Below are 27545 nucleotides of genomic sequence, written 5' to 3' on the forward strand. Positions count from 1 at the left end.
TGGACTGAATTTGTTCGACTTCTACTGAAAAAAAGAGGAGAAGAAAGGAATAAGTTCATCTGAGGTCCCTGAACTTGTCAACGAATCCGATTTTCATCCTTGAAACCCCAAAACCAAATACAACGGGTCCCTCGGCGGTTTAGATGGCGGTTTTAGCTGGCGTGGCACCTACGTGGCTATTTTTGACTCGGTCTTCATCGGATGTGGCACTGACGTGGCGCTTACGTGGCAATTCGATCCAGAAAAATAATAAAACCCGTGGGGCCCACATGTTAGTTACACGAAAAAATAATTAGAAAATGGTGGGGCCCACGTGGGCCCCACATGTCATCCTCACCCTACCCTTCTTCCCCATCTCTCCCTATCTCCCTTCTCTTCATCTCTCCCCTCTCCTCTCTCTCCAGGCGCCACGGGACGGGAAGGTTCGGCGGCGGCGACGCAAGAGAAGGGGAGGGCGTAAGAGAAGGGGTGGCCGGCGCAGTCGTCGTCGTCATCGCCGCCCTTGAGGAACCCGGCGTTCGCCGGCCACCCCGCTCTCCCCCCCCTCCACCCAACACTCCTGCCGTCACAGTCATCGTTGTCGTCGTCCAGGTTGTCACCGCCCTTAAGGAACCCAGTCGACCGCCCTTCTCTTGCGCCAGCCGCCCCGCTCCCCCTCCCCCTTCACCCAGCGCTCCCGCCGCCGCAGTCGTCGTCGTCGTCGTCGTCGTCCAGGTCATCACCGCCCTTGAAGAACTCGGCCGACCACCCTTTTCTTGCGCCCTCCCTTTCTCTTGCGCTGCCGCCGCCGCTGCCGGCAGCGGCCGCCGAACCACCCTGTCCCGTGGCGCCTAGAGAGAGGGGAGATAGGGAGAGATGAGGAAGAAGGGTAGGGTGAGGATGACATGTGGGCTCACGTGGGCCCCACCGTTTTTAAATTATTTTTCTTTGTGTAACTGACATGTGGGTCCTATAGGTTTTATTATTTTTCTGGATCAAATTGCCACGTAAGCGCCACGTCAGTGCCACGTCTGATGAAGACCGAGTCAAAATAGCCACATAGGCACCACGTCAGCCAAAACCGCCATCTAAACCGCCAAGGGACCTTATATGCACCGGTTTTGATAGTTGAGGGACCCATTGTATCTGGTTTTAGGGTTCCAGGACGAAAATCGGATTCGTTGACAAGTTCAGGGACCTCAGATGAACTTATCCTGAGAAGAAATCGGGTAGGGATTTCTGCTGCTGGGCCGAATCTGCTATTAGGCTTTGTTACTAGGAATAAGTCCACTTTGTCTCCCTCAACTCATTCATCTGGTTGAATCGCATCCCTCAACAGCAAAACCGGGTATAACCCGTCCCCTAACTTCCAAAACCGTTGCAAATAGACTCCCCTGGTGGTTTCGGAGGCAGTTTTATCCTATGTGGCACTTACGTGGCGGATTGACTTGGTCTGCATCCCATGTGGTATCGACGTGGCGCTTACGTGGCACTAAAATAAAAACAAATCTAAATGGGACCCAATTGTCAGCGAGTAAAACCATCAAAAAGAATTGGGCCCACGTGTCAGTTTCCCTTTCTCCTCCTCTTTATCCTCGGCAACGAACGAGATGGAGAGAGCGGCGAGGCGACGGAAGCTCGTCGAAGTGGCGGGACAGCGGGAGCTCATCGGAGTGGCGGGACGGCAGGAACGGAGAGAGAGCAGAGGTGAGGAAGCCTTATCCTCGGTGGCGAGCAAGATGGAGGACGGCGGGGCGGTGGGTGCTCGGCGGAGTGGCAGGACCGCAGGAGCGGCCGAAGCTCGGCGAAGCGGTGGGACGGCGGGAGGGGAGAGAGAGCAGAGGTGAGGAAGCCACGTCACTGCCTCCTCTCCTCCCTCCCCGCAGCCGCCTCCCCTCCCGCACCCATCCTCCATCGCCTCATCCCCGTCCTCGCCTCCTTGGCCTCGCCGCCGCCTCCTCTCCTCTCCTCTCCTCGCAGCCTAATCCCCGTCCTCGCCTCCTCTGGCCTCGCCATTGCCTTCCCTCCTGCGCCCTCCGCCACTGCCTCATCCCCGTCCTCGCCTCCTCCGGCCTCGTCGCCGCCTCCCCTCCCGCACCCCTCCGCCACTTCCTCATCCCCGCCCTCGCCTACTCCGGTCTCGCCGCCACCTCCTCTCCTCCCTCCCCGCCGCCCCGGTCATTCATCAAGAGCGAGGCGGCGTGGAAGTCATCCTGGTCAGCCTTGTCGATGCCCTGCACGACGCAGAGGTGGTGTTGGAGTCGTCGCTGCCCAACGCAGAGGCGTTCGGCACAGCTGCGCTTGTGGAGGAAGGGTCCAGCTCGACGTCGCCGTCTTTCCTGCTAGTGCTCGAGTTCAGCATCCCGAGTAGCTCGGTGTCAGGCAAGAACGACGACGAGGAAGAGGAGAAGGCCGCCCTGTCGCCCTGCAGCAGTCGGTCGGTTGACAAGTGGGTCCCACCTAATGACTCAGCCAGACAATAGGGTCAAATCGGGGTTTACGTTACCGCCCGGCGGTAACCGCGGGGGTGCGGTAATATAAATACCGCGGTAACCTCCTTAAATTCAAATAAATTTAAAAAATAATTTGAATATTTGATAAATTTTGCACAGTTTTGTACGGTTTTTCATGGTTACCGCGGCGGTAACCGTGCTTACCGCCGGGGCGCGGTAACCCTGGCCCCGGCGGTTTGGGAAACCCTAGGTCAAATATGCCACGTGGGAGAAAATCGCCTCCCACCGCCCGAGAAGTCAATTTGCAACGGTTTATAAGTTGGAGGACGGGTTATACCCGATTTTGCGGTTGAGGGATACGATTCAACCAAGCGAATGAGTTGAGGGAGGCAAAGTAGACTTATTCCTTGTTACTACTGCCTCTGTGACTGACACGCAGAATTCTCTTTATTTATATATTTATTTTTTAAAAAAAGTATAATTTTTTTTTTCAAAATTTATAGAGTTCACCTAAGTATAGATAGATGGCCATAAAGGCCGAGGCCCAATGGCACGGCCATTTGGCCCAACCCAAACACAGCACGTCATGATTGGAGTCGGGCCCGTGACGGCCCGACCCGACAGTTGGACCGTGCCTGGACCGATGCCTTGCACGGTGGACCAGCTCGGCATGGCACAGTCAAAGAAACATAATTGAGGTATCCAAAATAGACTTAATTCAATAATTTGTTTCTCCGAAAATAGGACCACCATTCTAATTTGAACCATACATATTAGCATTATTTTTCCCATTTTTGCTATCTAACAGTTTTCCCATGCATTTCAATTCCTTCCGTTTCCTATCCCCATTCATTTTCCCAGGATTCAGATTAGAATGATGGCCCTATATATATTAGTATGGACCTATTTTCGGAGAAAATAGGACCACCACTTAATTCAAATTAGACTTAAACACTGAACACATGCAGGTTCAAATTAGAATGGTGGTCCTATTTTCGGAGAAACAAATTATTGAATCAACCAAAGGTTAAGAGGAAGTTGGTGACCTGTGCTAGATCGTTGGAGTAAATTGAAGAGGATGGTGCAGTGATGCATATGTTTCCAGCGAGCAAGCTCCAGCAACATGAGCGAAACACCATCGGCCTGATAGATTAACGATTACGCTTGATAATAATTAAGATTATGTGAATTTATAAGTAAAATGAAAAGAGGGGATAAGAAGGGAATAAAAGGCAATATATATTCAGGTGGGAAACCTCGCCATTAAGAAGTAATTGTTCTCGCCGCCATGGTTACTCGTGACTCGTGAGCGTGGTGATCGGAGTTCACATTGACCGCTCGCATGCCGCAAGGGGAGATGGAAGTGAAGAAGACTGGATGGGCTGGATCAATCGGTTAAGTTGGGTTGGGCCTGAGCTGCTGCAACCGAGCTATGTAACGGAGAGCTGAGGGAGTTTGCAAATGTTGAGATCAAATCTAACGGTTATGGAATTTGTGGTGAGGTGGCTTCATGTGAAGGATGTTTTTATACTCCCTCCGTTTCATAATATAAGACTTTCTAGTATTGTTCATATTTATATAAATGCTAATGAATCTAGACACATATATATGTCTAGATTATGTGTCTAGATTCATTAACATTTATATGAATATGGACAATGATAAAAAGTCTTCCATTATGAAACAGAGGAAGTATGAGTTAATGATTTTAGTGGATACCAACTGTATAGTAAGAAGAGATTTACGTTATATCATTTCAGCCTGTTTTAATTGGTATGAAAGCTAGTGATGCTTACTTAACATTCTAAATTACTTTAAATGAAAATGTGATAACTACAAAGTTGTAGATATACTACTTTTATATAAAAAAAATAGAGAAAATATTTCCATCAGAGATCGTTTGAGATTTAGATCTAAGATTTTATAAAAATGTTTTTAGTTTTTGTAACAAATGTTTGCACTCCTACATGGTCTTGAATGAAAAAGTTGGCAAGTACTTCATAGATCTCCTCTGGCTCTATAATTTCAATATATGGTTTGATTTCATCCGACTTCATATGGCACATTAGAAATTGTAAAAATACAAGGTTGGCAACCTATATATGAAATTTTGTATCTAATCCCTTCTTGCCCTCTCAGGGAGCGATTTCTATACTCCTTAAAATTACCCCAATGGCGAATCTGTCACCCCACCTACTCCAATTATTATTTTTTTAATATTCACCCCCTAAACTTTTTAATATTACATAACAACTAAATCTAAGTGGATAACCATGTATATAAAATTAAATTAAGATGAATATTCCCTATTCCAACAAGATGGTAATGTTCTTTTCTTTTATTTATCCGTAGCAAAGCACAGACATATAGCTAATTTCAAAAAAAAAAAAGCTCTTCCAAGAGGCGTTAGTGTATTCTGTATTTTTTTAAAAAAATACATAAGTAAATTTAAAAATTGGGCCTGGTTGGAAGGCATTTATTGGAAGAATAAGTTCACTTTTAAGTCCATTAATTTGTCCCTCAGTCTGATTTTGTCCTTGATCCGAAAAACCAGATACAACCTATCTCTCAATTTACAAAACCGTGCAAACAAGATCCCTTGACAGTATTTTCTCCAGTTTTGGTTGACGTGGCGCCTTCGACTAGGTCTTCGTCCCACGTGGCATTGACGTGGCGCTTACGTGGCAGTTTGATAAAAAAATAAATGGAACAAAATTAAAACTAAAAAATAAAACAAAATATGCGGGACCCATACGTCAGCCAAACAAAAAAATAGTGGGAACCACATGTCAGTGGGTCCCACTTCCTCCACCTCAACCTCTTCCCCTCTCTTCCTCTTCTAGGCCTCCATCCTCCATCCTCCGGTACTCCCACGGTGGTGGTGTCCCACGACGGCAACGTCGAAGCGGGTGACCACCGACCACCTGTGCCTTGCGGGCTCCAAGAACACCGACGACAACAAGAGGAAGAGGGAGAGGAGCGCAGCAAGGACAACGAGCGCAGCGGGCAGCGGGCGGCGGGCGGCGGGAGTAGAGCGGCCGCTCTCCTTTCCCTCCAGATCTCCACCCCCTCGGATCCGGCTCCACCATCACCGTCCCGCAAACACTTTTGCATGGAGGAGAACCGACCACCCCGCCGTCCCCCGCTCCTCCCAACCCATTTACCACCGCCTCCATCCTCGCCGCATGGAGGATATACGGAGGCGGTCACCTGCTTCGATGATGACGCCACACATGACGGGCCCCCACCAACTCCTCCTATTCTCCTGGGCCAGCTGCGTGAGCCGCGCCATGAGCACATGCCCGGGTCACCACCACGGAGGTCGTGGACGATGATGACCCAGCCGCCTCCCCTCTCACCCCGCACTCCTCCTGCACCCATTACATTCGCCCGGTCACCAGGTGTGTGATAGCCTTGGAGGCACGATGGCTGATGAGAAGAGGGGCGGAGGCCAGTGGGAAAAGGGCGACGACCGACGGGAAGGAGCTAGGCGACGGCTGCGATGTCACCGAGTCGATCACCACGGGCCTCCCAAGCTCCCGCCGCAGGGAGGCTAAGCACTGAACCCACGACAACCACGCGGATTTGGGTCCCCTCCTAGCGATGATGGATCCGAGAGCCAGTAACCGCTGCATCCCCTCCCGTCGTCGTTGAGTTCCCCTTTTCGAAGGCCGACATCACCATTCCCTCCCTCTGCATAGCTGCTTCCCCTGCTTCTTCCTTACGACAGAAGAGGAGCGTGACCTCGTCTCCCTTCGAGCAGCGCTAGTGAAGCCGCGTGTCGCCCTTCTCCCTCTCCCCGTGTGCTCGCCAACCGGTGAGGGAGCTCGAGGAGGGAGGGAGAGGGGAGAAGGAGGCACCGATGCCGTCATCCATGGAGAAGGAGGTGGTGATGGGAAAAGAGGGTGCGACCCACTGATTATGTGGGTCCCACTATTTCTTTTATCTTTTATCTGGCTGATATGTAGGCCCCACATGTTTTTTAAATTTTTATATTCTAGTGCCACATCACCGCCATGTAGAACAAGGACCAAGTCAAATTATCCACGTAGGCGCCACTTTAGCTAAAACTGCTATCCAAACCGTTGAGGGACCTCGTTTGCACTGGTTTTGTAAGTTGGGGGACTAGTATCTGGTTTTTGGTTGGAAGGACAAAAATTAGACTAGGCAACAAATTGAGGGCCCTTAAGTGAACTTATTCCTTTTTGGCCTATGGTTTCTAAGCCTTTTTTTAAAATAAAAGATAATCCGGCCTCTACTCAAGGCTGCCACTGGGTACTCAATACCTACTATATGCTTACCCTTACCCACATTATTTAGAAAGGGTATGGGTGCAAAATAATTACACATTTTAATTTTGGGTAGCGGAGGATAATACGCATTATTACTCACTTTACTCATACACATTTTATACGTGTAAAATTTGGATCCAAAATTTAAAAACTCGTATTCACATTATAAAAACTTATTAAATTCGATTGAATTTTGTAGAAATGATTTATTGTATAGATAAGCAACTTTGTACAAGTTTTGAGACATTTCTATATATTAGGCCCATATATAGATTACTCAGATCCATTGGATAATACCCTTACCCATTGGATATGGGTAAGCCAATTATAAAATGGGTATAAGTAAAATAGAGTATGGATATGGGTTACTCATACCCTTATAGTGGTAGGCCTAACTCTACTCTAAACTACTCATAGTTCCTAAAAGAATGATAGAGAAATTAATCTTAAACCACGCTAACTCAAAAGGAGATACAACTAAGCAATTTCCATTCATAATTAGCAAAAAAATTGCATGCCCATTATATCCAAACTCTGAAGATATGAGATTGATTTTTTTTAAGATAATGGATTAAACTGGCCTCTACACCAAAGAGGAAGTGCACAACCCCAACGAAACATACAAGAGTACATAGACTCACACCCTTACAAAAGGTTTAATACCATCTCAAGCAACTAGACCTGACCACCTAGTCTCTAGCAACTTAAATAGTTAATACAAAGTTTCAACCGAGACACACAAGAAAACAAGAAAGATTAATATAACGAGTATTAATCACCCGATCTTTTTCTTAAGTTCCATCCCTTCATTGCAAAAAAAAAAGCCAGAAACTCTCTTCTCCAACATCAAACAACCTTCTCTCACTTTTTGGCCATCTTCCTCCTTCAGTAGCAAAGACCATTGTCTTACTCAAAAGGTCCCCTTGAAAATCACCGTATTGGAGCTGCTAAAGACTACATCATTCCGGCATAACCAAACCGCCCAACACAGAGCTGCGATCCCCACAAGGATTTGAGCTCTTAGCTTGGGTTAAACCCCCTTTAGCCAATTGCCAAAAAGACTAGCAACATTCATAGGCGGATGAATTCCAAAAGATATAAGGACTGCATTTCACATGAATCTTGCCAAAATACAATCAAAGAAAAGATGTTGAGTTGATTTGTTAGAATCACAAAAACAACACTTATCACTACCCTTCCACCTCCTTTTGGCTAAATTATTCTTTGTTAAAATTACTCCGCTCTTTAAGTACCACAAGAAAATTGTAATTTTTAGTTGTATTCTGAGTTTCCAAATCATGTCATTTTTAGGAACGACTAACCTATACATGATTGTTTTGTATAGTGAGTTAACTGAGAAATGCCCATTCTTTTGTGCCTCCCACAAAAAGGTATCATTTTTCTCGGTCAATTTTATTGATACTAGATGGGTACCCCGCGCGTTGCTGCGAAAGAATTATATGATAATATAGTAGATATGAGTTCTAAAACTTTCTTTCAAACCAACTATATGATTTTTTTTCACGTGTTTATATATTTTTTTACCTTTATTAATATCCAGATGTTATAAATAATTGGGTTGTATGGTGTGTCTTATGGGGGAAAGAGATGCAATTTACATCCTTGATGAATCATCCAAAGACTAAAAACAATTAAGGTGATGTGAAGAGATGCAATTTACACCCTTGATGAATCATCCAAAGGCTACAAAGAATTAAGGTGATGTGGCTTCATGAGAGAAGAGAGAATTAGCAATAACTACATTTAGTGGGGATGAACTTTATAGATATACTAGATAGAACCCCGCGCGTTGCTGCGGGATTTTGTGTAAGAAAAAAATAAAAATGATATTATGATCAAATAAAAATATACTCCAAAGAGATGTCTGAAATTATAGTTTAAAATTTTGTAAACTCTATTGTATAGTAGTATTAAATTATTATGAAGATGTACATATTTTATTTTCTCAGAAACATGTCCCTAGATGTATGTATATATTACTGACTCCAGCGTAAGTAGATTACTTGGTTAAGTAGCAAGCATCTTTGTAAGCTCCCGTCGTACAATTTGTTTAGTCTCAATTTTTGGATAATTACACTTCTTCCAAAAGTTCATGAGGCAAACCGTATACAACAGTACAGGCCAATATGTCTTTTGAATGTCAGTTTCAAAATTTTCACCAAGGTCGCAACAAATAGAATTAATTTCGTGGCAGACCATGTGGTGAGCTCTTCTCAAACAGCCTTTATGAGAGGACGGAATATCCTAGAGGGAGTTGTCGTCCTTCATGAAACTGTACACGAATTACATCGTAAAAAACTAAATGGGGTAATTTTTAAAGTAGATTTCGAAAAAGCCTATGATAAAGTCAAATGGCCTTTCCTCTTGCAAACTCTACGTATGAAAGGTTTCTCGCCTAAGTGGATCTCTTGGGTTGAGTCTTTCATTTCTGGAGGAAGCGTAGCGGTAAAGGTTAATGACGAAGTTGGACATTTTTTTCAGACAAAGAAGGGGGAACGTCAAGGTGATCCCTTATCACCTATATTATTTAATATTATAGCTGACATGTCAACTGTACTGATTAATAGAGCCAAAGAGGATGGGCAAATTGCAGGAGTAGTACCACATCTAATTAATGATGGTCTCTCTATCTTGCAATATGCCGATGATACGGTTCTCTTTATGGATCATGACCTAGACAAAGCTCGTAACATGAAGTTGTTGCTTTTTGTCTTTGAGCAATTATCGGGTCTTAAGATAAATTTCCATAAAAGTGAATTATATTGCTTTGGTGAAGCGAAAGATTTTGAAAACGAATACATGGAACTCTTTGGTTGTTCCACTGGTCAATTTCCATTTCGGTATCTGGGTATCCCTATTCATTATAGGAGATTAAGAAATGCCGATTGGAAGGAGGTTGTAGAACGCTTTGAAAAGCGTCTAAGCAGTTGGAAAGGAAAACTCCTATCTACCGGAGGACGGCTACCATTGATTAATTCGGTGCTAAGTAGCCTCCCGTTGTATATGATGTCCTTCTTTGCCATACCAAGAGGGATAGTTACAAAGCTTAACTACTTTCGCTCCAGGTTTTACTGGCAAAGTGATGGTCAAAAAAAAAGTATCGTCTTGCTAAATGGAACATACTGTGCCGCTCCAAGGAACAAGGGGGATTAGGAATTCATGATTTGGAAATTAAGAATATGGCTCTACTTAGTAAGTGGTTATTCAAGTTGCTCTCAACGGAAGGGGTTTGGCAACAGTTGATGCGTAATAAGTATCTCGGTGATAAACCTCTTTCTCAAACTCAATGGAAGGAAGGGGACTCACACTTTTGGTCTAGCCTCATGAAGGTGAAATGGCACTTTCTCCGTTTTGGATCCTTTATAATTAAAGATGGCTCCCAAATTAGATTTTGGGAAGACAAATGGTTGGGCAATTCAACCTTGAAAGAACAGTATCCTTGCCTTTATAACATAGTTAGGCATAAGCACGCTACAGTTGCACAAGTCTTCGAAAACAATCCTCCATCTTTTTCATGGCGAAGAGACCTTATAGGATCAAAACTAGTGGCGTGGAATAATTTATTACCGCGCATCACTGGTTTTCATTTAACTCAGGATCAAGATGAACTGAACCTCAAATGGGGAGTTCTCGGTGAAGTCTCATTATCTAGCTCTAATTCACAGCAATGTTCCCAACATTAATAACCGTCTTTGGAAATTAAAGATACCCCTAAAAGTTAAGATTTTTCTTTGGTACTTGCACCGTGGAGTGGTGTTAACGGAGGACAATTTGATAAAAAGAAAATGACAAGGCAATAAGAAGTGTTGTTTTTGTTGCAATGACGAGACAATTAGACATCTTTTCTTCGAATGCCGTTTTGCCCTTTCTGTTTGGTCCATCATCCAAGCAGCATCTGGACTTCCTCCACCACATTGTGTAGCGCATATGTTTGGGAGCTGGCTTGATGGAATTCATAATAATTTGAAATCACATGTTCTGTTAGGAGCAGCTGCTACTTGTTGGTCGCTTTGGCTATGCAGGAATAATGTGGTTTTTGATAAAAAAAAAGTCATATCTTCACCTTTGCAGGTTATATATTCTCTTATCCATTGGCTTCGTACATGGGCTATCCTACAGAAGCCTGGTTCGCGGGATATGGTAGTTGTGGCATGTCAACATTTGGAGAAGGTGGTCAAGGAGTTTTTTACCCAGGGATATGGGTGGCGATCTAGTCTTAGAATTGGTGGTCCTTAAAACTCTGTGCTTTTGGAGATGGCCAAGGAGTTGTTCATGAGTGGCAATTTAGTCGTTAGATTGATGGTCCTCAATACTCCATGTCATTCTTTTTTCCTTTCGAGTGTGGTTTTGTTTGTTCGGCTGTGAGGCCGGAAGTGTTCTCAGGATAATTGTACCACCTTGATGTAATTGACTGAGTTCAATAAAAGCTTCCATTATCTTAAAAAAAAGCTCCCGTCGTACTGCTGTAGTGCTGTACTGCTTTACATGGCTAATTGCATTGCCATCTACAGACTACGGTGACTTGTATCAGCGGAGCAACAGCGCGCAAGCTGCAGCAAAGCCGAGAGGACGTAATGGCAAAAGGGCCTGAAATAAGAGAAACAAATGCCCGCAAATTATCAAACTGAGAATAAATCATATGTACAAATAACAGATCGTATATCCATCCAGTTAATTCTTTAGAAAATAAAGTTAAACCTATCAAGCAATTTGTAATGTCAGGTCTACCTCACATGTACTGCAACACTGCACTCTTTCGGCTCCAGTTGAAAATTATCCAACCAGATCTTATGCCGTTCTGATGAGCAAAAGAAATATATAATCTTTGCTGGACGAAACCACTATGATTAACGGAATCCATACAACACTAGCATATGATATTTGAACACAATAACAAACTTATGAATGTACTGTCAAGTGTGAAGGTGTGAGATCTTGATATATAAGTTTGAAGAGGCCAATATCAAATAGATATATAAATACCTGCACTGCTGCAAATGGCGATTGAATGGGGTTAGCAAAAGGAAAAGCTTAATCAAGTCAGCTACCAATAAATACTGCGATGTGGGAAATTTGCTGCTTACGGTCAGAGATGACAATGACTGCCAAGCAGCAGCGACAGCACCGAGCAAGTGATTGTTCCAAGATATATATGAGAGGAAATGCAGTGAGATTTATAGGGCGAAGCTATTCAACAGAGATCAAGGTGAGGAACTGTGTATGTTGATTTCAACCGATGGTAAGGCAAAAGACAATATCAAACTCCAAGGGCCGGTGAGTACTGATGGGACGATGGCACTTATAACAACAGAACGGATATGTACCGTGTCAACTAAAGCTCAATCGTTGTCATTTATAAGCAGGGCTCTTCAATTTCCTTAGTTGATTTGTGGATGGCATTAAGGAGGGCTGTTCAATCCTACTTCATGCATGCATGTTGCTGAAACGCCCGGCTAGCAAAATTGTGGCATCGAGTGCATGCAGTGCATGATGGAAGGAATAACTAAATGCAAGCTACAAACGTATCACACTCAAAGTAAATCTGAGCTGTCCAAGATAATCCAGTGGTGAATAGTGAAATGGCTTTGAGGTAATCTGGAATGTTGAATTTCAATCTAATGGCTAAAAAAGAATTAAGGTGATGTGGAAGCACCACAAGTGAGAAAAATACTAATAACTACACTTAGTGGGGATCAACTATATAGATTATATAGATAGGATAACCTTGAGACCACTTCCAACCAAGCTTTTAAATTATGTCCCGCTATAACCCTCCTAAAGGACACTTTTAGAGGCCTTTTACTCGTAACCCCTGCCATTGATTCATTCTTGTTTATCAAGAGGTTGTACAAGGCCAGGTAATGAGCAGCAAAGGGAGCATTCCCATTCAATTGATCCTCCTAGATTCTAACCTGAGTCTCATTGTGCACTTTTAATGATCCACAAGAAAGGAAGATGTCCTTAACAATCATGAGTCCTGACCATAATGAGAATCCCCTAGTTTTTTTTCTACAAGAGTCAAAGTTTTCTTTGATAAGTATTTCCTTCTTAGTAAGTTGTGCCAAACTCTCTCTTCATTCCAATGTTTATATAACCATTTGCTTAATAGGCATTTGTTTTGTAGTTCTAGATTATGTATCCCAAGACCCCCACATTCCTTTGACTTGCATAAAATGCTCTATTTGGTCAACCTATACTTCTTATTATATTCTTCACATTGTCAAAAGAATCATGACCTATAATAGTACAACTTCTCAAGAATACCTTTAGGTACCTCAAAAAAAGAAAGCATGAACATAGCCAGGCTACTAAGCACCGAGTTTATCAACACTAATCTACCACCTATCGACAGATGTTTTCTTTTCCAACTAATCAGTTTTTTCTGTATTCTCTCTTTGATTGCGAGCCAGTCTTTGTTTGACATTTTTTTATGATGCATTAGGATCCCTAGATATCTAAAGGGATACCTACCAGAACCGCAACCAAATAACATAACATACACTTTATCCCCTTCCTTAGCCTTGCCAAAACAGAACAATTCACTCTTGTGGAAGTTGATCTGTTGACATGATAACCTCTCGAATGTACTTAGTACAAGTTTGAGGTTTTTGGCTTCTTCTAAATCATGTTGCATAAAGATGTTTGTATCATCTGCATATTGCAAGATAGACAACCCATTATCTACTAGATGTGGTATCACCCTATGAAAGCTCTCTCGTCCATTTGCCCTTCTTAATCAAGATTGCTAACATGCCAGCCACTAAATTAAAAAGGATTGATGATAACAGATCCCCTTGTATTAAGCCTTTTTTTTGTTTGAAAGAGGTTTCCAACTTCATCATTCACTTTAATTGCTACACTACCCCCTCTAACAATATTATCTATCCACTGACACCATAGTGGCAAGAAGCCTTTCATTCTCAACGTCTGTTATAAAAACCTCTAGTCTACTTTGCCATAAGCTTTTCCAAAGTCGAGTTTAAAAATTACCCCATCATTCTTCTTCCTATGCATTTCATAAATTGTTTCATGTAAAATAATTGCACCTTCTGTTATGTTCCTTCCTGGCAAAAACGTTGTTTGTGAAGGTCTAATGACCTTTTGAGCTGTTAGCTGTTAGCTCCATGTAAATTTTGAAACTCACATTCAACAGTCATATATGACTTTATTGCTGAATTCGCTTAGCATCCTTTTGTTTGGGTAATAAACTGGTACGAAAAGTCAGACAATGCATCGGTAATTCTTCTTTGTAAAAATCCATCAGGATCCAGATCCTTATTGTGTTCCATTTGGAGAAGATATGAGATCGATAAAGAATAATAATTTTTGAGCGCTTAACATTCCTACTCCTAGCAATTTAAAAAGCCAAGGAAAAGTTATAAAAATGAAAAAAAAACTAAATCAATCTTAAAAATCTAAATTGGTAAGCTCAAATAAGCAGACTCGGGTGGCGGAAGCTTGGTGGGATCATGGTCATGGATGATGGGTATGCACACATCCATAGCTAATGGCTATTTTCTCTTTTCTAAGATTATTATGTTACAGACACGCACACATATACACTACTACTAATACACATCATTTGCCTGCGTGATTGATTCACATGACTATTTTTACGTGCCACTGCCATCAACCAGTTTTTCTGTTAAAAAATGCAGAATATTCAGAGGTTCAAGTGGTTACTGCTAAAATTTTATCCCTCTTTTAGCACATCTTGATCGTCTATTCAAAGGAACGGCTATGATCGGACAACAGCGCGGAGGACACGCGTTCTCCTCTTCACCTACTTCCTCCCCTTTAGGCCCTTTGGCCCTGCACGACTCACCTCACCCAACATCCCACGAAAACCCTCGCGGCCTCGGCCATCGCCCGCCGCGCACCTCCAAGCCCACGCACCTCGCCGCCCTCGCCTTCGCCTCCGTTCCTCGCCGCGCTCGCGGCCTCCTCCGCGCGCTGCCGCCTCCAGGCCTCGTCGCGCTGCCGCCTCCAGGCCTCGCCGCGTTCGACACCGTCTCCAGGCCTCGCCGCGCTCGACACCTCCTCCAAGCCTCGCCGCTTCGCTTCTCCTACCGCTCCCAAGCGGCCCACGCGTCGCCGCCGTCCTCCAACTACTACACGTGACATCTCCTTCCTCGTAAAATCGTCGCTTCGCTCTCGCTCCCACTGCGGCATTTTGACGAACAGCTTGCGGGTGCGGCAGAATGGACAGAGGAAAGGAGGCCAGGGCCAGCCGGTCCAAGAGGGGACAAAAGGAGGATGAAATGAGATTACGGAGGGAAGCTGCCGAAGTTCTGGATTTACAGAGGAATGGCGATCTAGACATGGCGCTTGATCGCGCTATGAGCCTCTTCAACGCCTCTCCATGTCCCATGATCTACAACCTCGTAGGGGACCTGAATATGAAGGCATTTCACTCCCGAGCGGCCAAGGGCAGCCCAGAAATGTCTCTATGGATTGCTACTGATATGTATGGTTCTGCTGCAAAAGCAGTTCCAGATTGCATTGAGACAACTACCGCCCACGGCGAGTCTCTTTCTGCATCTAAGGAGTACAGTTTGGCGGAATCCCAGTTCAACAGAGCACTATCAATTGCACGACCATTAGATCCTGCCACCCATAACATTTCATATGGAGTATCGTGTTGGCAACTTTTTTTGACAAGTCGACAAGCACAATCGCAACACCTAAACGCCTTGCGGTGATATGGAGTCGCCAACCACCTCGATCTAGCCAAAGGGCCAAATCAAGATGGGTTTTGCAAAAAGAAAAGCTAAACCGGCTAGTAGAGCCGATTTAGAGATCAAAATCAGCATCTAGGCCGATTTAGATCGATATGAGGATAACTACCCGTCTCGTGGGCAAAACGGAAGGTTTTCAGGACAAACCTACAAAGAGGTGTCGCACTCTCGCAGCGGCGGCGGACGGTTTACGGCACAAACCGATAAAGATGGACTAAAACTAGGGTAAAATAGAAAACATAGTAAAAGAACGATTCAAGTAGATTGTATTCGGGGGTTTTACAATGAACCGGCCTTGTCCCTTAAATAGGGGTTGGTCTTGCCCTCTACATGCCCTTCTCCACGTCCAACTCAGGATAGAAACCAAAGGAAACACGAAACATGCCTTCCCGAGCAAGGAAACCTAAGACCCGACAAAAATAGACTCGGACTCGGACCCTGCCGGTCTGACCGCCCACATACCTGCGGTCAGACCGGCCCTACTAGCCGGTCAGACCGCCCACACACCTGTGGTCTGACCGGCCCTGTGAAGGAAACCCGTCGCTTTCCAAACTTTGGCAATTTTTCCCTAATTCGTCCATAGGTGCCAAATTTGGGTGTAAACACATGCCCCCTGCCTTTTTGGTGAACATACGTGAACCTAAAAGCATAGAACATGTTATCTTAGGACGATAATCCAATTACCGGCCATAGGACTTCCTAAGCATCTTACCAAATGCTCGGGAAGTATTTCTTCAAGCTATCTCCCATTAATTGCTCTCTAAAAACACCGTCTTGAAGTGTCTTCATCTCCTTCAAAGTCTTCAAACGCTTGTCGATGGCGTCTTCAAAATTGCTTCCCATCAAGGTCTTGTAATCTTCAACCGACAAGTTGTCTTGCTTGAAATACCAAAGAGAGCCAAGATTTACCTCAACTCCACACATGTAATATTCTCGAGTGGCATAGCTTCGGTCCACTTAGTGAAGTAATCCATTGCAACTAGCACGAACCAATGCCCTTTTGATGACGAAGGATAAATTTGACCAATGAAATCCAAAGCCCAACCTCGGAACAGCCATAGTTCAATGATAGGATTCAACCCAGCGGTAGGCGCTAATTGAACATTGCCGATCCGTTAACAAGCTTCGCTCCCTCTATAGCATTTGAAACAATCATCAATTATTTTCGGCCAATGAAACCCCACTCTCCTAGCAACCAATTTATCTTACAGGCCGATTAATGAATTTCACAAATCCCTTCATGTACTACTCTCCTAGCAACTTTAGATTGATCATTATCTAAGTAATACTCCATCTATTTTTTGGCGATATAATATTTGAGCGCTTACCGCCGAATCTTCCGATCAACCTTAAGTGTAGAATCTTTCAAAAATCTAATCAAAGGAATTCTCCAAGCTATTTCTAACTCATGGGCACAAATGTCCAAATTCACAATTAATTCAGCCTTTTAATCAATTGTAACGTGCCCCCTAGCCTCCTGTCTGGGATCGGTCAGACCGGCCACGCAATGCCGGTCAGACCACCCTATCTGTCCGGTCAGACCGGCCATGCAGAGCCGGTTAGACCGCATGTCACCACCAGTCAGACCGGCCATGCAATGCCGGTCAGACAACCCTTGGTCTGTGATTTTGCCAATTTCATCCAAAGACTTAAAAATCAAGCACCGGCTTCGCTAATATCAAAAATACTCCTTTCTTCATATTATAACCAGATGCTTGGTGTATCAAACTATTGAACCAAAACTCTTTCTCTCTAGACATATGAAAAAAATATAATACCCAACTAACATGTCTAGATGAATACTAATTCAAGTGGCTTTTGAAACAATAATCATCATGGCATCAAAACACTTAGCCAATTGAAGTATGATCAATAATGAATCACCAAAGTTATATGCCTCACACACATGAATTCCAATAAACTACAAATGTAAGTAATCGGCTTGAGCATGTATGCAAAATATTAACAATGCCAATGTTCCTAAAGAAAACCACTCTAGAGCAAATCATCACATTGACCATTGACATTAGCCGAATTACTAGTAAGCAAAACTTTCATGGTGCAATAAATATGAAATCTATATCTTATATGGTAATCCATAAAAACACATATTATTTGGCTTTAAATAAATATCAAAGAGTCATGAGCCAAATCATACTTCAAACAAATTATATGCCAACCTACCAATTCTACTACCTAGAACTGGCATTTGCAACATGTATGTATAATATCAATTTGATAAGCAAAAACACACATGTGCTAGATAGTAAGCAATATTCTAACATGGCATAGGCATATAATATGATGATGAACACAATAAACTCATACCTTGCCTTAGCATCCGACAAACGACGGCTCAAAGATGTAATGTTGTATCCATCGCCGTTCATCTCTCTTAATTTCTTCATGAGCATATTAGTGTCTTGCCCCCCGAGCAAAATCGGCTTTCTTGATTGCACGATTTCAAAGGCAAGACGAACACCGCACCAACATCCATAGCATCATGTGAAGGAGACTTATCTCTAATGACCGATGATTCTTCTCTCATCAAATTGGATTTATCACTACTTTGGGAAATCACCGATCTCTTAGTTTTTACTTCTTCAGGTCTCCACACTTGCTTAGGTGTCGTTCGAGACTCTAAATTATTACATGTTTTGTTCTCCACATCTTCGGCCTCCTTCTCTTTTTGACCTATGGCTCGAAGACGCTGTAGCCTCCTCTTTTGAGAGCGAGATAAGCCAGAAGGTATCCACTTCGGCTGTGGTTGTTTTCCAGGAGCTAAACAATGATTCTTCATATTTTTAGTCGAAGTGGAAGCTCCTATGTTGCTCCCAATTTTTCCACTCTTCTGCAATACCCTCCGGTCAGACGAGCCTCTGGGCCCGGTCAGACCGGCCACAAGCCATCGGTCAGACTGGCCAGTAAGGTCGGTCAGACCGGCCGTAGACTGGCGGTTAGACCGGCCAGCTGTCTCGGTCAGACCCCCAATGTTGGCAGTCACGGCGTCGGCTTCGATCTCCTTTGCCTGCTTGGTTTCCACCGCATCTCCAGTAGGTACATGAACATCTTGAGACTCCTCTTTGGCAGCAACGACCTCCGGAGCTTTGGCTTCTTTCCTCACCCACACCTTCTTAAACTTTTTCACCTTTGATCCACCGAACCGATTCTTTTGTAGGAAACGGTCTTGTCTTGAATTAGATGAATGATTTGGCACTGTCCTAGGTGATTCCTCCCATCCTTGATGAAATGGTGTAGAGAATTGAGGCATCCATGGCATGTAATACATAAAAGGATAACCATATAGTGACATTGGATATGGATACCATGGCATCATAACCAGAGGTTTATATGGAGTTGGTAAGGTTGATGGCTCCGATTGCTTTGATGTTTGACCAAATCTCTTCCTACGAGATGATCTTGGTCTTTTCGAATCACTAGTTTGGTTATCAAATCGTTGACCAGCTAATCCTTTCTTGTATTTAGCCATAAGCATCTCAAAAGTGAGCTTCGCCTTTTTGGTCCTTCGGATACTAGATGACTCATCCTTTGCAACTTTATGATCTTCGGCCTTCGCATTTTTGATCCTATTTTTGGGCCGAGGATCCCCAATAATACCACTTTTTCCTTTCCTTTTGTCAACATCAATAGAACTAATAGGGAGAGGATCACTAACAATTCCGGTCTTAGGCATAGATGTAACCGAAATAGTTTCACAAGTGACCGATGAAGTATCAATCGGTCTTTGCTCCATCAAGCTTGCATCTTTGAAATAATCATGAAACTCATGCTCCATTTGTGACCATGTAGAAATTGAACTAGGAGCAAGCAAACTATACCATGTAGATGCAAAGTCTGATAAAGAAAGAGGAAACAACTTCAACTTAAGCAAATCATTGCTACTGGCCTTACCACATTGATCAATAAAGCAGCCGATATGCTCCATTGTGGTCATAGCATTCTCACCTGTGAATTTCGTGAAGTTGGGCACCTCAAATCCTTGCGGGTATGGGACCGAATCTACATGTTCAGGATACGGCTTTTGATATGTATGCATGGCTACTTTGAATTCTATTTTACTACTATCCCGCAAGACATTGTCATCATCTTTTCCAACATCCACATGACCGATTTGTGATTCGGTTTTAGGTGACAATGCTATCTCACTTTCGCTTGTGATATAATCCGAATCGTCACTTAGTTCGGCTATATTTTCAATGATGTTATTCTCTAAGCTAGCAACACAACCCGAACCATCACTTGATTCGGCTATTCCATCATTGTCTAAACTAGTAACACAATCCGAACCAACACTTGGTTCGGCTATATTGGTTATTGGGTTATCATCCAAACTAGCAAGACAATCTGAATCAACATTTGGTTTGGCTATACTCGTTATGGTATCATTGCACAAATTATTACCACAATCCGAACTATCGCTTGGTTCGGCTATACATGATATTGCACTTTCATTTAAACTAGCATCTAAACTATTGTCATCCACTCGGCTTTCCTAAGCCAGAACTTCATGCAACACATGATCAATATCAAGAAATATCTGGCCATTCAATTTCTCTTTAATAGAATCAAGCAATCGATCATATGCAATGTTGGCCAAATCTTTGTCAGTTATTTTCAAACTAAAACATCGGCTTTTAATATCTCTAAACCTTTCAATATAATCAATGACAGATTCATTGTATTTTTGCCTAACCGATGTTAAATCAGATAACTTAATCTCAGTTTCATTAGTGTGAAAATAATCATGAAATTTTTGTTCTAATTGAGCCCAGGAAGAAATAGAATTTGCTGGTAAAGAAGTAAACCATGTAAAAGCAGTACCGGACAAAGATAAAGAAAACAAGCGCAATTTAAAAGTATCACTATTAGCCTCACCACATTGCGCTAAAAATTGACCTACATGCTCCCATGTGGTTTTACCATCCTCACCACTAAACTTGGCAAATTCGGGAACTCTATAATTCCGAGGAAACGGCACATTATCATAATAATCAGGATACGGCTTTTGGTAAACCTTAGCACGATTCCTAGTTTCAATCCCGAATCTATTCCTAATAATCTCACTAATTATATCCTCCATATTATTAGGCCCATGTTGATTTGGCGGTGGATTAGGTGGCCTAATAGGTTGTGTTTGTGGCGCAATATGATTATATTGGCCTTGTCTAGTATCGGGAGGATACCCCCTAGCAACGTCATTATAAGTATTAGGAACATGTGGGGGAACTTGAGGACTACTTGTAGCTGTAGATACAGGAAGATCAAATGTTCTAAGATGATACAAACAACTAGCATTAGTCTTTGGATCTATCCCCTGTATCGGAATAATTGCACCGGTCTGACCAGCCCAGGGCCCGGTCTGACCGGCATCATAATGTGCGGTCAGACCGGCTTGAGACCCGGTCTGACCGCTGAGGTAATACCTGGTCTGACCGGCCGTCTGGCCGGTCGGACCGACGGCTGTGTCACGGTCTGACCGGCCATCAGGCCTGGTCGGACCGGCCGTGAACGCCATCCCGTCGGTTCTATTACCCGTTTGATTTATAGGAGGTTGATTAGCAGTGGTATAGGCTTTATCTTTTAATGTGTAATCGTCCATAAGAGAACCGAGCCTATTCCTTAAAAACCCATCAAATTTATCCTTAAACATTACATCTAATCGATCTTTAAAAGTAATCATAGATGAATCTATTGTAGATGCAATTTGTTGTTGGATAGATTGTGATACCTCGTCATTGCTTACCACATCGGGAGCGAGCTTGGGACGTGGCCCGGGCTTGATGGTCACGCCTTGACAAGTCCTAGTAGTTGCTCTCATCAACGCCTCCCGTGTGAGCTCGTTGATGTACTCCTCCATGGACTTGCGGTCTTCTCCTTCGAAATCATTCAATGTAACCGGCATGATCTCGTTCCCGCTCATCATGGTTGATGAAGAAATTCCTTGATTAATTTTAGCCATATAGCTCGTAGCCGAAATATTTGACCGAATAAATTAATATGCGGTCTTAGAATTTTCCTTGTATGCTACTGTACTTTAGCAAAAAATTGGAGAATTTGAAGCTTCTCGGGACTAACCGATACAGTGAATCGGTTTTGATTTTTTTAAAAAAAAAATAGTAATAGATCGGCTTTGACTGTAAGCCTGATCTTCTGTCTCCTTTTGGAACACGTATACAGTAGACCGAATTGATTTGAGTTTCTGAATCCTGACCGTGTACAACAAAGAAGCTGCCGGCCGCTTGTTGCTGTCCCGATGCACAACTGCTGCAACCTTTCGTCGCTTAGATCAGCCACTACTCCGGTCAGACCGGCTCGGGCAAGTCGGTTAGACCAGCGCAATGAACAATCTGGCCGGCGGTGTATGGATTGATTTCGGCCGTTCGGCCGAAACTCTCTATTTCACGAAAACTACTAGATTAAACGAAATTCGGCTGTGATATGGCCGATTAGATCGTTCCCCAGTGGAGCTGCCAAAAATCGTGTTGGCATCTTTTTTTGACAAGTCGACAAGCACGATCGCAATACCTAAACGCCTTGCGGTGATATGGAGTCGCCAACTACCTCGATCTAGTCAAAGGGCCAAATCAAGATGGGTTTTGCAAAAAGAAAAGCTAAACCGGCTAGCGGAGCCGATTTAGAGATCAAAATCGGCGTTTAGGCCGATTTAGATCGATATGAGGATAACTACCCGTCTCGTGGGCAAAACGGAAGGTTTTCAAGACAAACCTATAAAGAGGTGTCGCACTCTCGCAGCGGTGGCGAACGGTTTACGGCGCAAACCGACAAAGATGGACTAAAACTAGGGTAAAATAGAAAACATAGTAAAAGAACGATTCAAGTAGATTGTATTCGGGGGTTTTACAATGAACCGGCCTTGTCCCTTAAATAGGGGTTGGTCTTGCCCTCTACAGGCCCTTCTCCACGTCCAACTCAGGATAGAAACCAAAGGAAACACGAAACATGTCTTCCCGAGCAAGGAAACCCGAGAACCGACAAAAACAGACTCGGACTCGGACCCTGCCGGTCTGACCGTCCACATACTTACGGTCAGACCGGCCCTACTAGCCGGTCAGACCGCCTACACATCTGTGGTCTGACCGGCCCTGTGAAGGAAACCCGTCGCTTTCTAAACTTTGGCAATTTTCCCCTAATTCGTCCATAGGTGCCAAATTTGGGTGTAAACATATCCCTACCTGAAAAAGCCTCTAAGAGCCAAAGAATCACTGCAGCAAGAGAAAGGCTCCAACGAGCAATCGATATAAACAACAATGCTTGTTGTGAAGTCGATGTGGAGCGTGTTCTCAGCATTGCAAAGAGCTCAGGAATCGCGTATGCGGTGCATAGGGCCGCAGCTGTTGCAACCACATTCCCTAAGTCAGCTCGTGCGCAATTTCTGCCAGCCTATGTGGCACTGGACCTTGCCAAGAGTATTGAACCAGATGCTGATAAGGAGGAGGTCCTACGATGTGCCCTGAAAATCATGGACAGTGCTGCAAAAATATCAGATCACTCTCTTGTGATCGCACTGTTTCGTGCAGGACTGATGGCTGTCCTCCATGATTATGCTGCAGCTGAGGATGAGTGTTGTCGAGCCCTTGCCATTGAGAAGGCTGACGATCCAAGCAGTCACGACATCCCTGTAGGGTCTACCAAAGGGGATGAATATGATGATCGGATTTGCTTTGTAAAGAAACAGATCCATGGGCTTCTACAAACTCTTGTACTATTCGCAAGACGTGATTGGAGCCTTATAACAAGTGAAAAGCAACGAATGATCCTATCTGTGAGGCTTGATGTTCTTTGCGAATACTACAGCAAAATCAACCGTTCACTATCCAAGTCTCTAACAGATGCTCATCATTTCGTGAGTAGTAACAAATCATGGATTCTGAGGAAATGCCCCCATTCAGGCTGCTCTAACATTACATTCGACAGCACTGTCATGTTATGGACTCACTTGTGTAATTCCCATTTTGGTTCAATAGGGGAGAAACTACTTGAAGTTTCAGATCCAAACCTGTGTGAGGATGTGATGAGGGAGCATTGTTGTTCCTTAGACGTCATAGATGTGTGCAAGGACTCAAGTCAGCATGACTTATTTTGTTTCATGAATGTGGAAGGTGCAAAGGAAGTAGCTGATGCTGCTGAACTGCAAAGGGAGAAACGAAAAGAAGGAAATGACATCATCAAGGCAGTCAAGAAGAAGTTGCGGAATTTACCTTCGGATAGATCAAGTAATGAGGTCTGGTACTTTTACACGATATGGTTTGAGTTCAACATTTCATCCTGATATCCATTATAGTGCTTACAGTTATTCTTATCCTGGTTTTATTTTGCAGTTCCATGTTGCTTGTAAAATTATTCAGGAAATGTGTCATAAGCTCCTCAAAAGTTCATGCACTGATTACCGAGAATTCGTGTTGCCCCTTCTTCGATTCCACCGATGGGTTTGTTTACATCTGAAGTTTCTTTTGTTTTCCAGCTAATCAACTGTTTGCTCATGTCGTGTGCTCACATATAACCATCTTTCCAGAGGGAGCTCAAGAAATGCATAAGTCAGGGTGAAATTACTTCCCGTCCAAACATTACCAACAAAGATATTGATGATATATTTATGAATGGTTGTTGTTCGCCTGAGTGGAACGCTAGTTTGGAACTTGATTCAAAGACTGATAAGCAAAACAAGCATACAACAAACTTAAAGGTCATTTTGTTTATCTTTGTCTTTTATTGAGAGTTTTTTTGTTGGTTTTTTGCACGATAATTTGTAAGATGTAGTTGCATTTTGTTAATTGTTTTACATGAAGTTAAAACAATAATATATTGAAATTCCTTACAGCTTTCGTATTCTGACAACTTAATTGCTGGAGAAGATAAAAGAAGGTAAAAAGAACCATCTCTCCTTTTTTTTGTTGTCTGACTGGTTTAGTCTGTTTACATTATTATATTGAATGTATACTGGTCCTGCAATTTGTTTTCATGTTTCTTATCTGATGTTTCAACAATATGGTTGCATGTTTTGCTGTTAAATTATGATCCATTTATGCAGGCTCTTTCACTTTCGGTTTGTTTATAATGTAACCTGACAAAGGGAATGGCTAACTTTTTTTTTTCCTATAAGGGAATTATAAACAAATTGTGTAGTGTAGAAAAGTATAGTGTACTTTCATGATGTCATAAAGACAATATCTTTCTGAGTTGATAAGTGTAAGATCAATGAATAGCAGTTAGCTTTATATCTAATATTGCAAGTTTGGTTAAGGAAAATACCTCAGTTAATTCCAGAAAGGTTTGTCTGCAGTTTGCTATGCCCTTTATTCATTGCTTTATTACTGCAAGTTTGGTTTCTAAGGGCCCTATGCAACAAGATCTTTATTACTGCAGTCTAGTTCATTGCTTTTGTAAGGCCTGAGCAGTCCTGCACTACTTTTTGTTGTTTTCGGTAGAGTTGCTGTTTAGCTTTGTCTGCAGCCTTCTCTCAGCCATCTTGTAAGATTCTATGTCTTTTTTCGTTGATTGGTTTGGCAGAGCTACAGGGCGCAACTGTTAGTAGTGTCATGGCGATTGGCTACTAGCTTTCCGTCAAACTAAAATTGTGTGCTGAAGTTATAGTTATAAATGTATGCATCTTGATTTAATGTATCACAGCATTAGGCTAATTTCTTCACAAACAACCCTACCTTTTTATAGTTTACCCATCCTTCAACCTACTTTGTTGTTGAAGTAATCAAATATACTCTCCCAAAGTTTTAGCAATAATTCTTGAGTTTTTCATTACCATTTGCACTTGTTCCAATTATCTGAATGGTTTTGATTTATGTACAATGTATTGCACGGCTCCACTACTTACTTTCAGTGCTGAAACTTTGCATCAGAACGCAGAAATCACTCAGGTTATTGAAACAAGTGCGAAAAATAATGAAAACAATGAGAAACAGAGTAACATATTTCAGGTTCTTGGGCCTTGGGGGCGGTCACCCTACTATTTCTATGTGGTCTAATTAGAAGACAGTATTTACTAGCTGGACATTATGGATGCCAGGAAGTCCCTTAGTATTTGATGGTTGACTTGAGTTCTCTGTTGCTTATGGTGAAAACGCATTGCAACTGATGAACGGGAAAAATAGTGATTCTGAGCAATTGAATTTCAATAATGGACTGTGCATAATGCAATTACTCTTGTTAAATTAGCCTCTTTTTTTGTTAGTTATGCAATGAACTCACATGTTTATTAATTGGTGCAGTGAGGTCCTCGTTGAAAATGCTAACCCCTCAGATTTGGAATTGATTGATGTGGAGGACAATGGGGTGAAGCCTTCAGCGACACTAGAAACAAAAGGTGACCTCTTGATTTCAACGTCTTTTTCCCATCTTAAGTTACGATAATTACAGTATAATTCTGGAATAGCAGTCCAGATTAATAAATAGAACTCCCACTTTATATACTGTAACAGTGAAATTAAGAAAGAAACGCACACTTATATCTTGAGTTCTGTTCTGATATTGCATGGTTATTTGGTATTAGAACTATGCAATCTATATTCCTTTATACAGACAGTGTTATGAATATTTATTAAACTCATGAAACTGACTCTTCCATGAGCTTTGTTTTGTTGTCATGCAAAACAAATTATATCTCACTTATTGCCTAATTTTCTTTGTTACAATTTTTTTCAGAGATCTTGATAATTTTAATCAGTTGTCACTTCTCAAACCAAATATACTTGGGGCCTAATTGCTGACTGCCTGGCAAGATTTAACCCACATAAGTTTTACTCAAATACAGAAGCTATTTGAGTTTAATTCAATATAATCAGAATGGAAGTAGATATACATGTGCTTAGATGGAATTGGTAATTGAACTTTTAGTTTATAGCCTGCAGTGAAGCATCATCACCTCCATACTCTAGAAGTTCACATTAGATATTCAAAGGTGTGATCCATGTTCTGTAACATAATGTTGTTCAATGTTTCTTAGTGTATAGGGAAGCTATTGTCCTATGTTGTAACTATTCCTGACAACCAATAAAACTCTTTTGTTTATTTGTTACTCTGATGAATTCATTTTTAATGTGATTTTTTTAGATATCTTCTCTTGAGAATTACTAAGTCTAGTCTTGTGCTAGAACAATATGCTTCCATTTCCAAATATGTTCTGTTAGTTGGTAAATGTATTGTATTTTGCTTACTAACAATATCATAATACAGTAAAAATTGGACAATTCAATGATGAAATTGCAGGCACCTCCAATTATCAGAACTCAGTACAGGACGTTCCTAAGATTTTGGTTCCAAAGATCTCTGATCCCTCTTTATACAAGGTAAAACACTATTTCTGTTTGCTATGCATATGCCTCTCATTTGCGCTAACTGTGCATATCTCCTCCTGATCTGCTGATTTCTACTATCCATACAGCCCCCTCCTGATCCGCGGATCGTAAATCAGCAAGCCACTCGGTATGGCTATAGCGCTTTACACAGGCCAGCTATTGGACAAAGTGTTGTGACTCCAGTAAATAGACTTGTGGAGGTAATTTTATTATTGCGTATTGCTGTTCTTTTGTTAAAATGTTTAATTTTCTCCTGCTTAGCTAATTTGTTTTGAATTGGTAGATCGTTGATGCAGCAAATAAGTTTGACCCATACGAGGTGGAGCATTCGCACCAATCATACAGAAGAGAACAGGCTAAGATCCCAAAGGATCAGGAACTATGTGTCATCTGCTTCTTTGAGAGATATTCTACTATCGCAATGGCTTCAGGAAAGGTAAGTTATGTTATTTTCTGAATTATAAATATGCACATCTTATTTCAAGAAAAAAATCCTAACCTTCTTCTTATAACTCAGATAATACATCATTGCCAAACAATACATCAGAATGCGGGAACCAAATGCAACTCGTGCAATGCGAGATTTCTAAAAGACAGTGATCTAGAGTTCCACAGGAGATATTATCATCAGCAGCAGTAGGATGCTATTGTGATCTTGACTTCCACAGGAATGATGGTGAATAGGTCTAGATGACTGATCTACTTTACAGC

At 42.5% G+C, this 27545-nt stretch overlaps 1 protein-coding gene across 1 annotated transcript; it reads left to right on the forward strand.

Moving 5' to 3' along the window:
* The first annotated feature begins 23446 nt into the window (after positions 1-23446).
* On the forward strand, positions 23447-27474 carry LOC127754129 (uncharacterized). The gene is made up of 9 exons (XM_052279596.1): positions 23447-23746; positions 23844-23951; positions 24038-24208; positions 24344-24387; positions 25749-25843; positions 26713-26825; positions 26921-27034; positions 27118-27270; positions 27352-27474. Exons 1-9 carry the CDS (start codon positions 23447-23449, stop codon positions 27472-27474), a joined length of 1221 nt encoding a protein of 406 aa, XP_052135556.1.
* The last annotated feature ends 71 nt before the right edge of the window (positions 27475-27545 follow it).

Source organism: Oryza glaberrima, chromosome 11 (genome assembly GCF_000147395.1).
Source record: "Oryza glaberrima chromosome 11, OglaRS2, whole genome shotgun sequence".
In the NCBI taxonomy this organism is placed as follows: domain Eukaryota; kingdom Viridiplantae; phylum Streptophyta; class Magnoliopsida; order Poales; family Poaceae; genus Oryza; species Oryza glaberrima.

Coding starts and splice junctions, on each gene's coding strand:
- LOC127754129 (XM_052279596.1), top strand. CDS start 23,447: ATGTTATGGACTCACTTGTGTAATTCCCATTTTGGTTCAATAGGGGAG. Junction 23,747..23,843: donor CGGATAGATCAAGTAATGAG/GTCTGGTACTTT, acceptor TTTATTTTGCAG/TTCCATGTTGCTTGTAAAAT. Junction 24,209..24,343: donor AGCATACAACAAACTTAAAG/GTCATTTTGTTT, acceptor AATTCCTTACAG/CTTTCGTATTCTGACAACTT.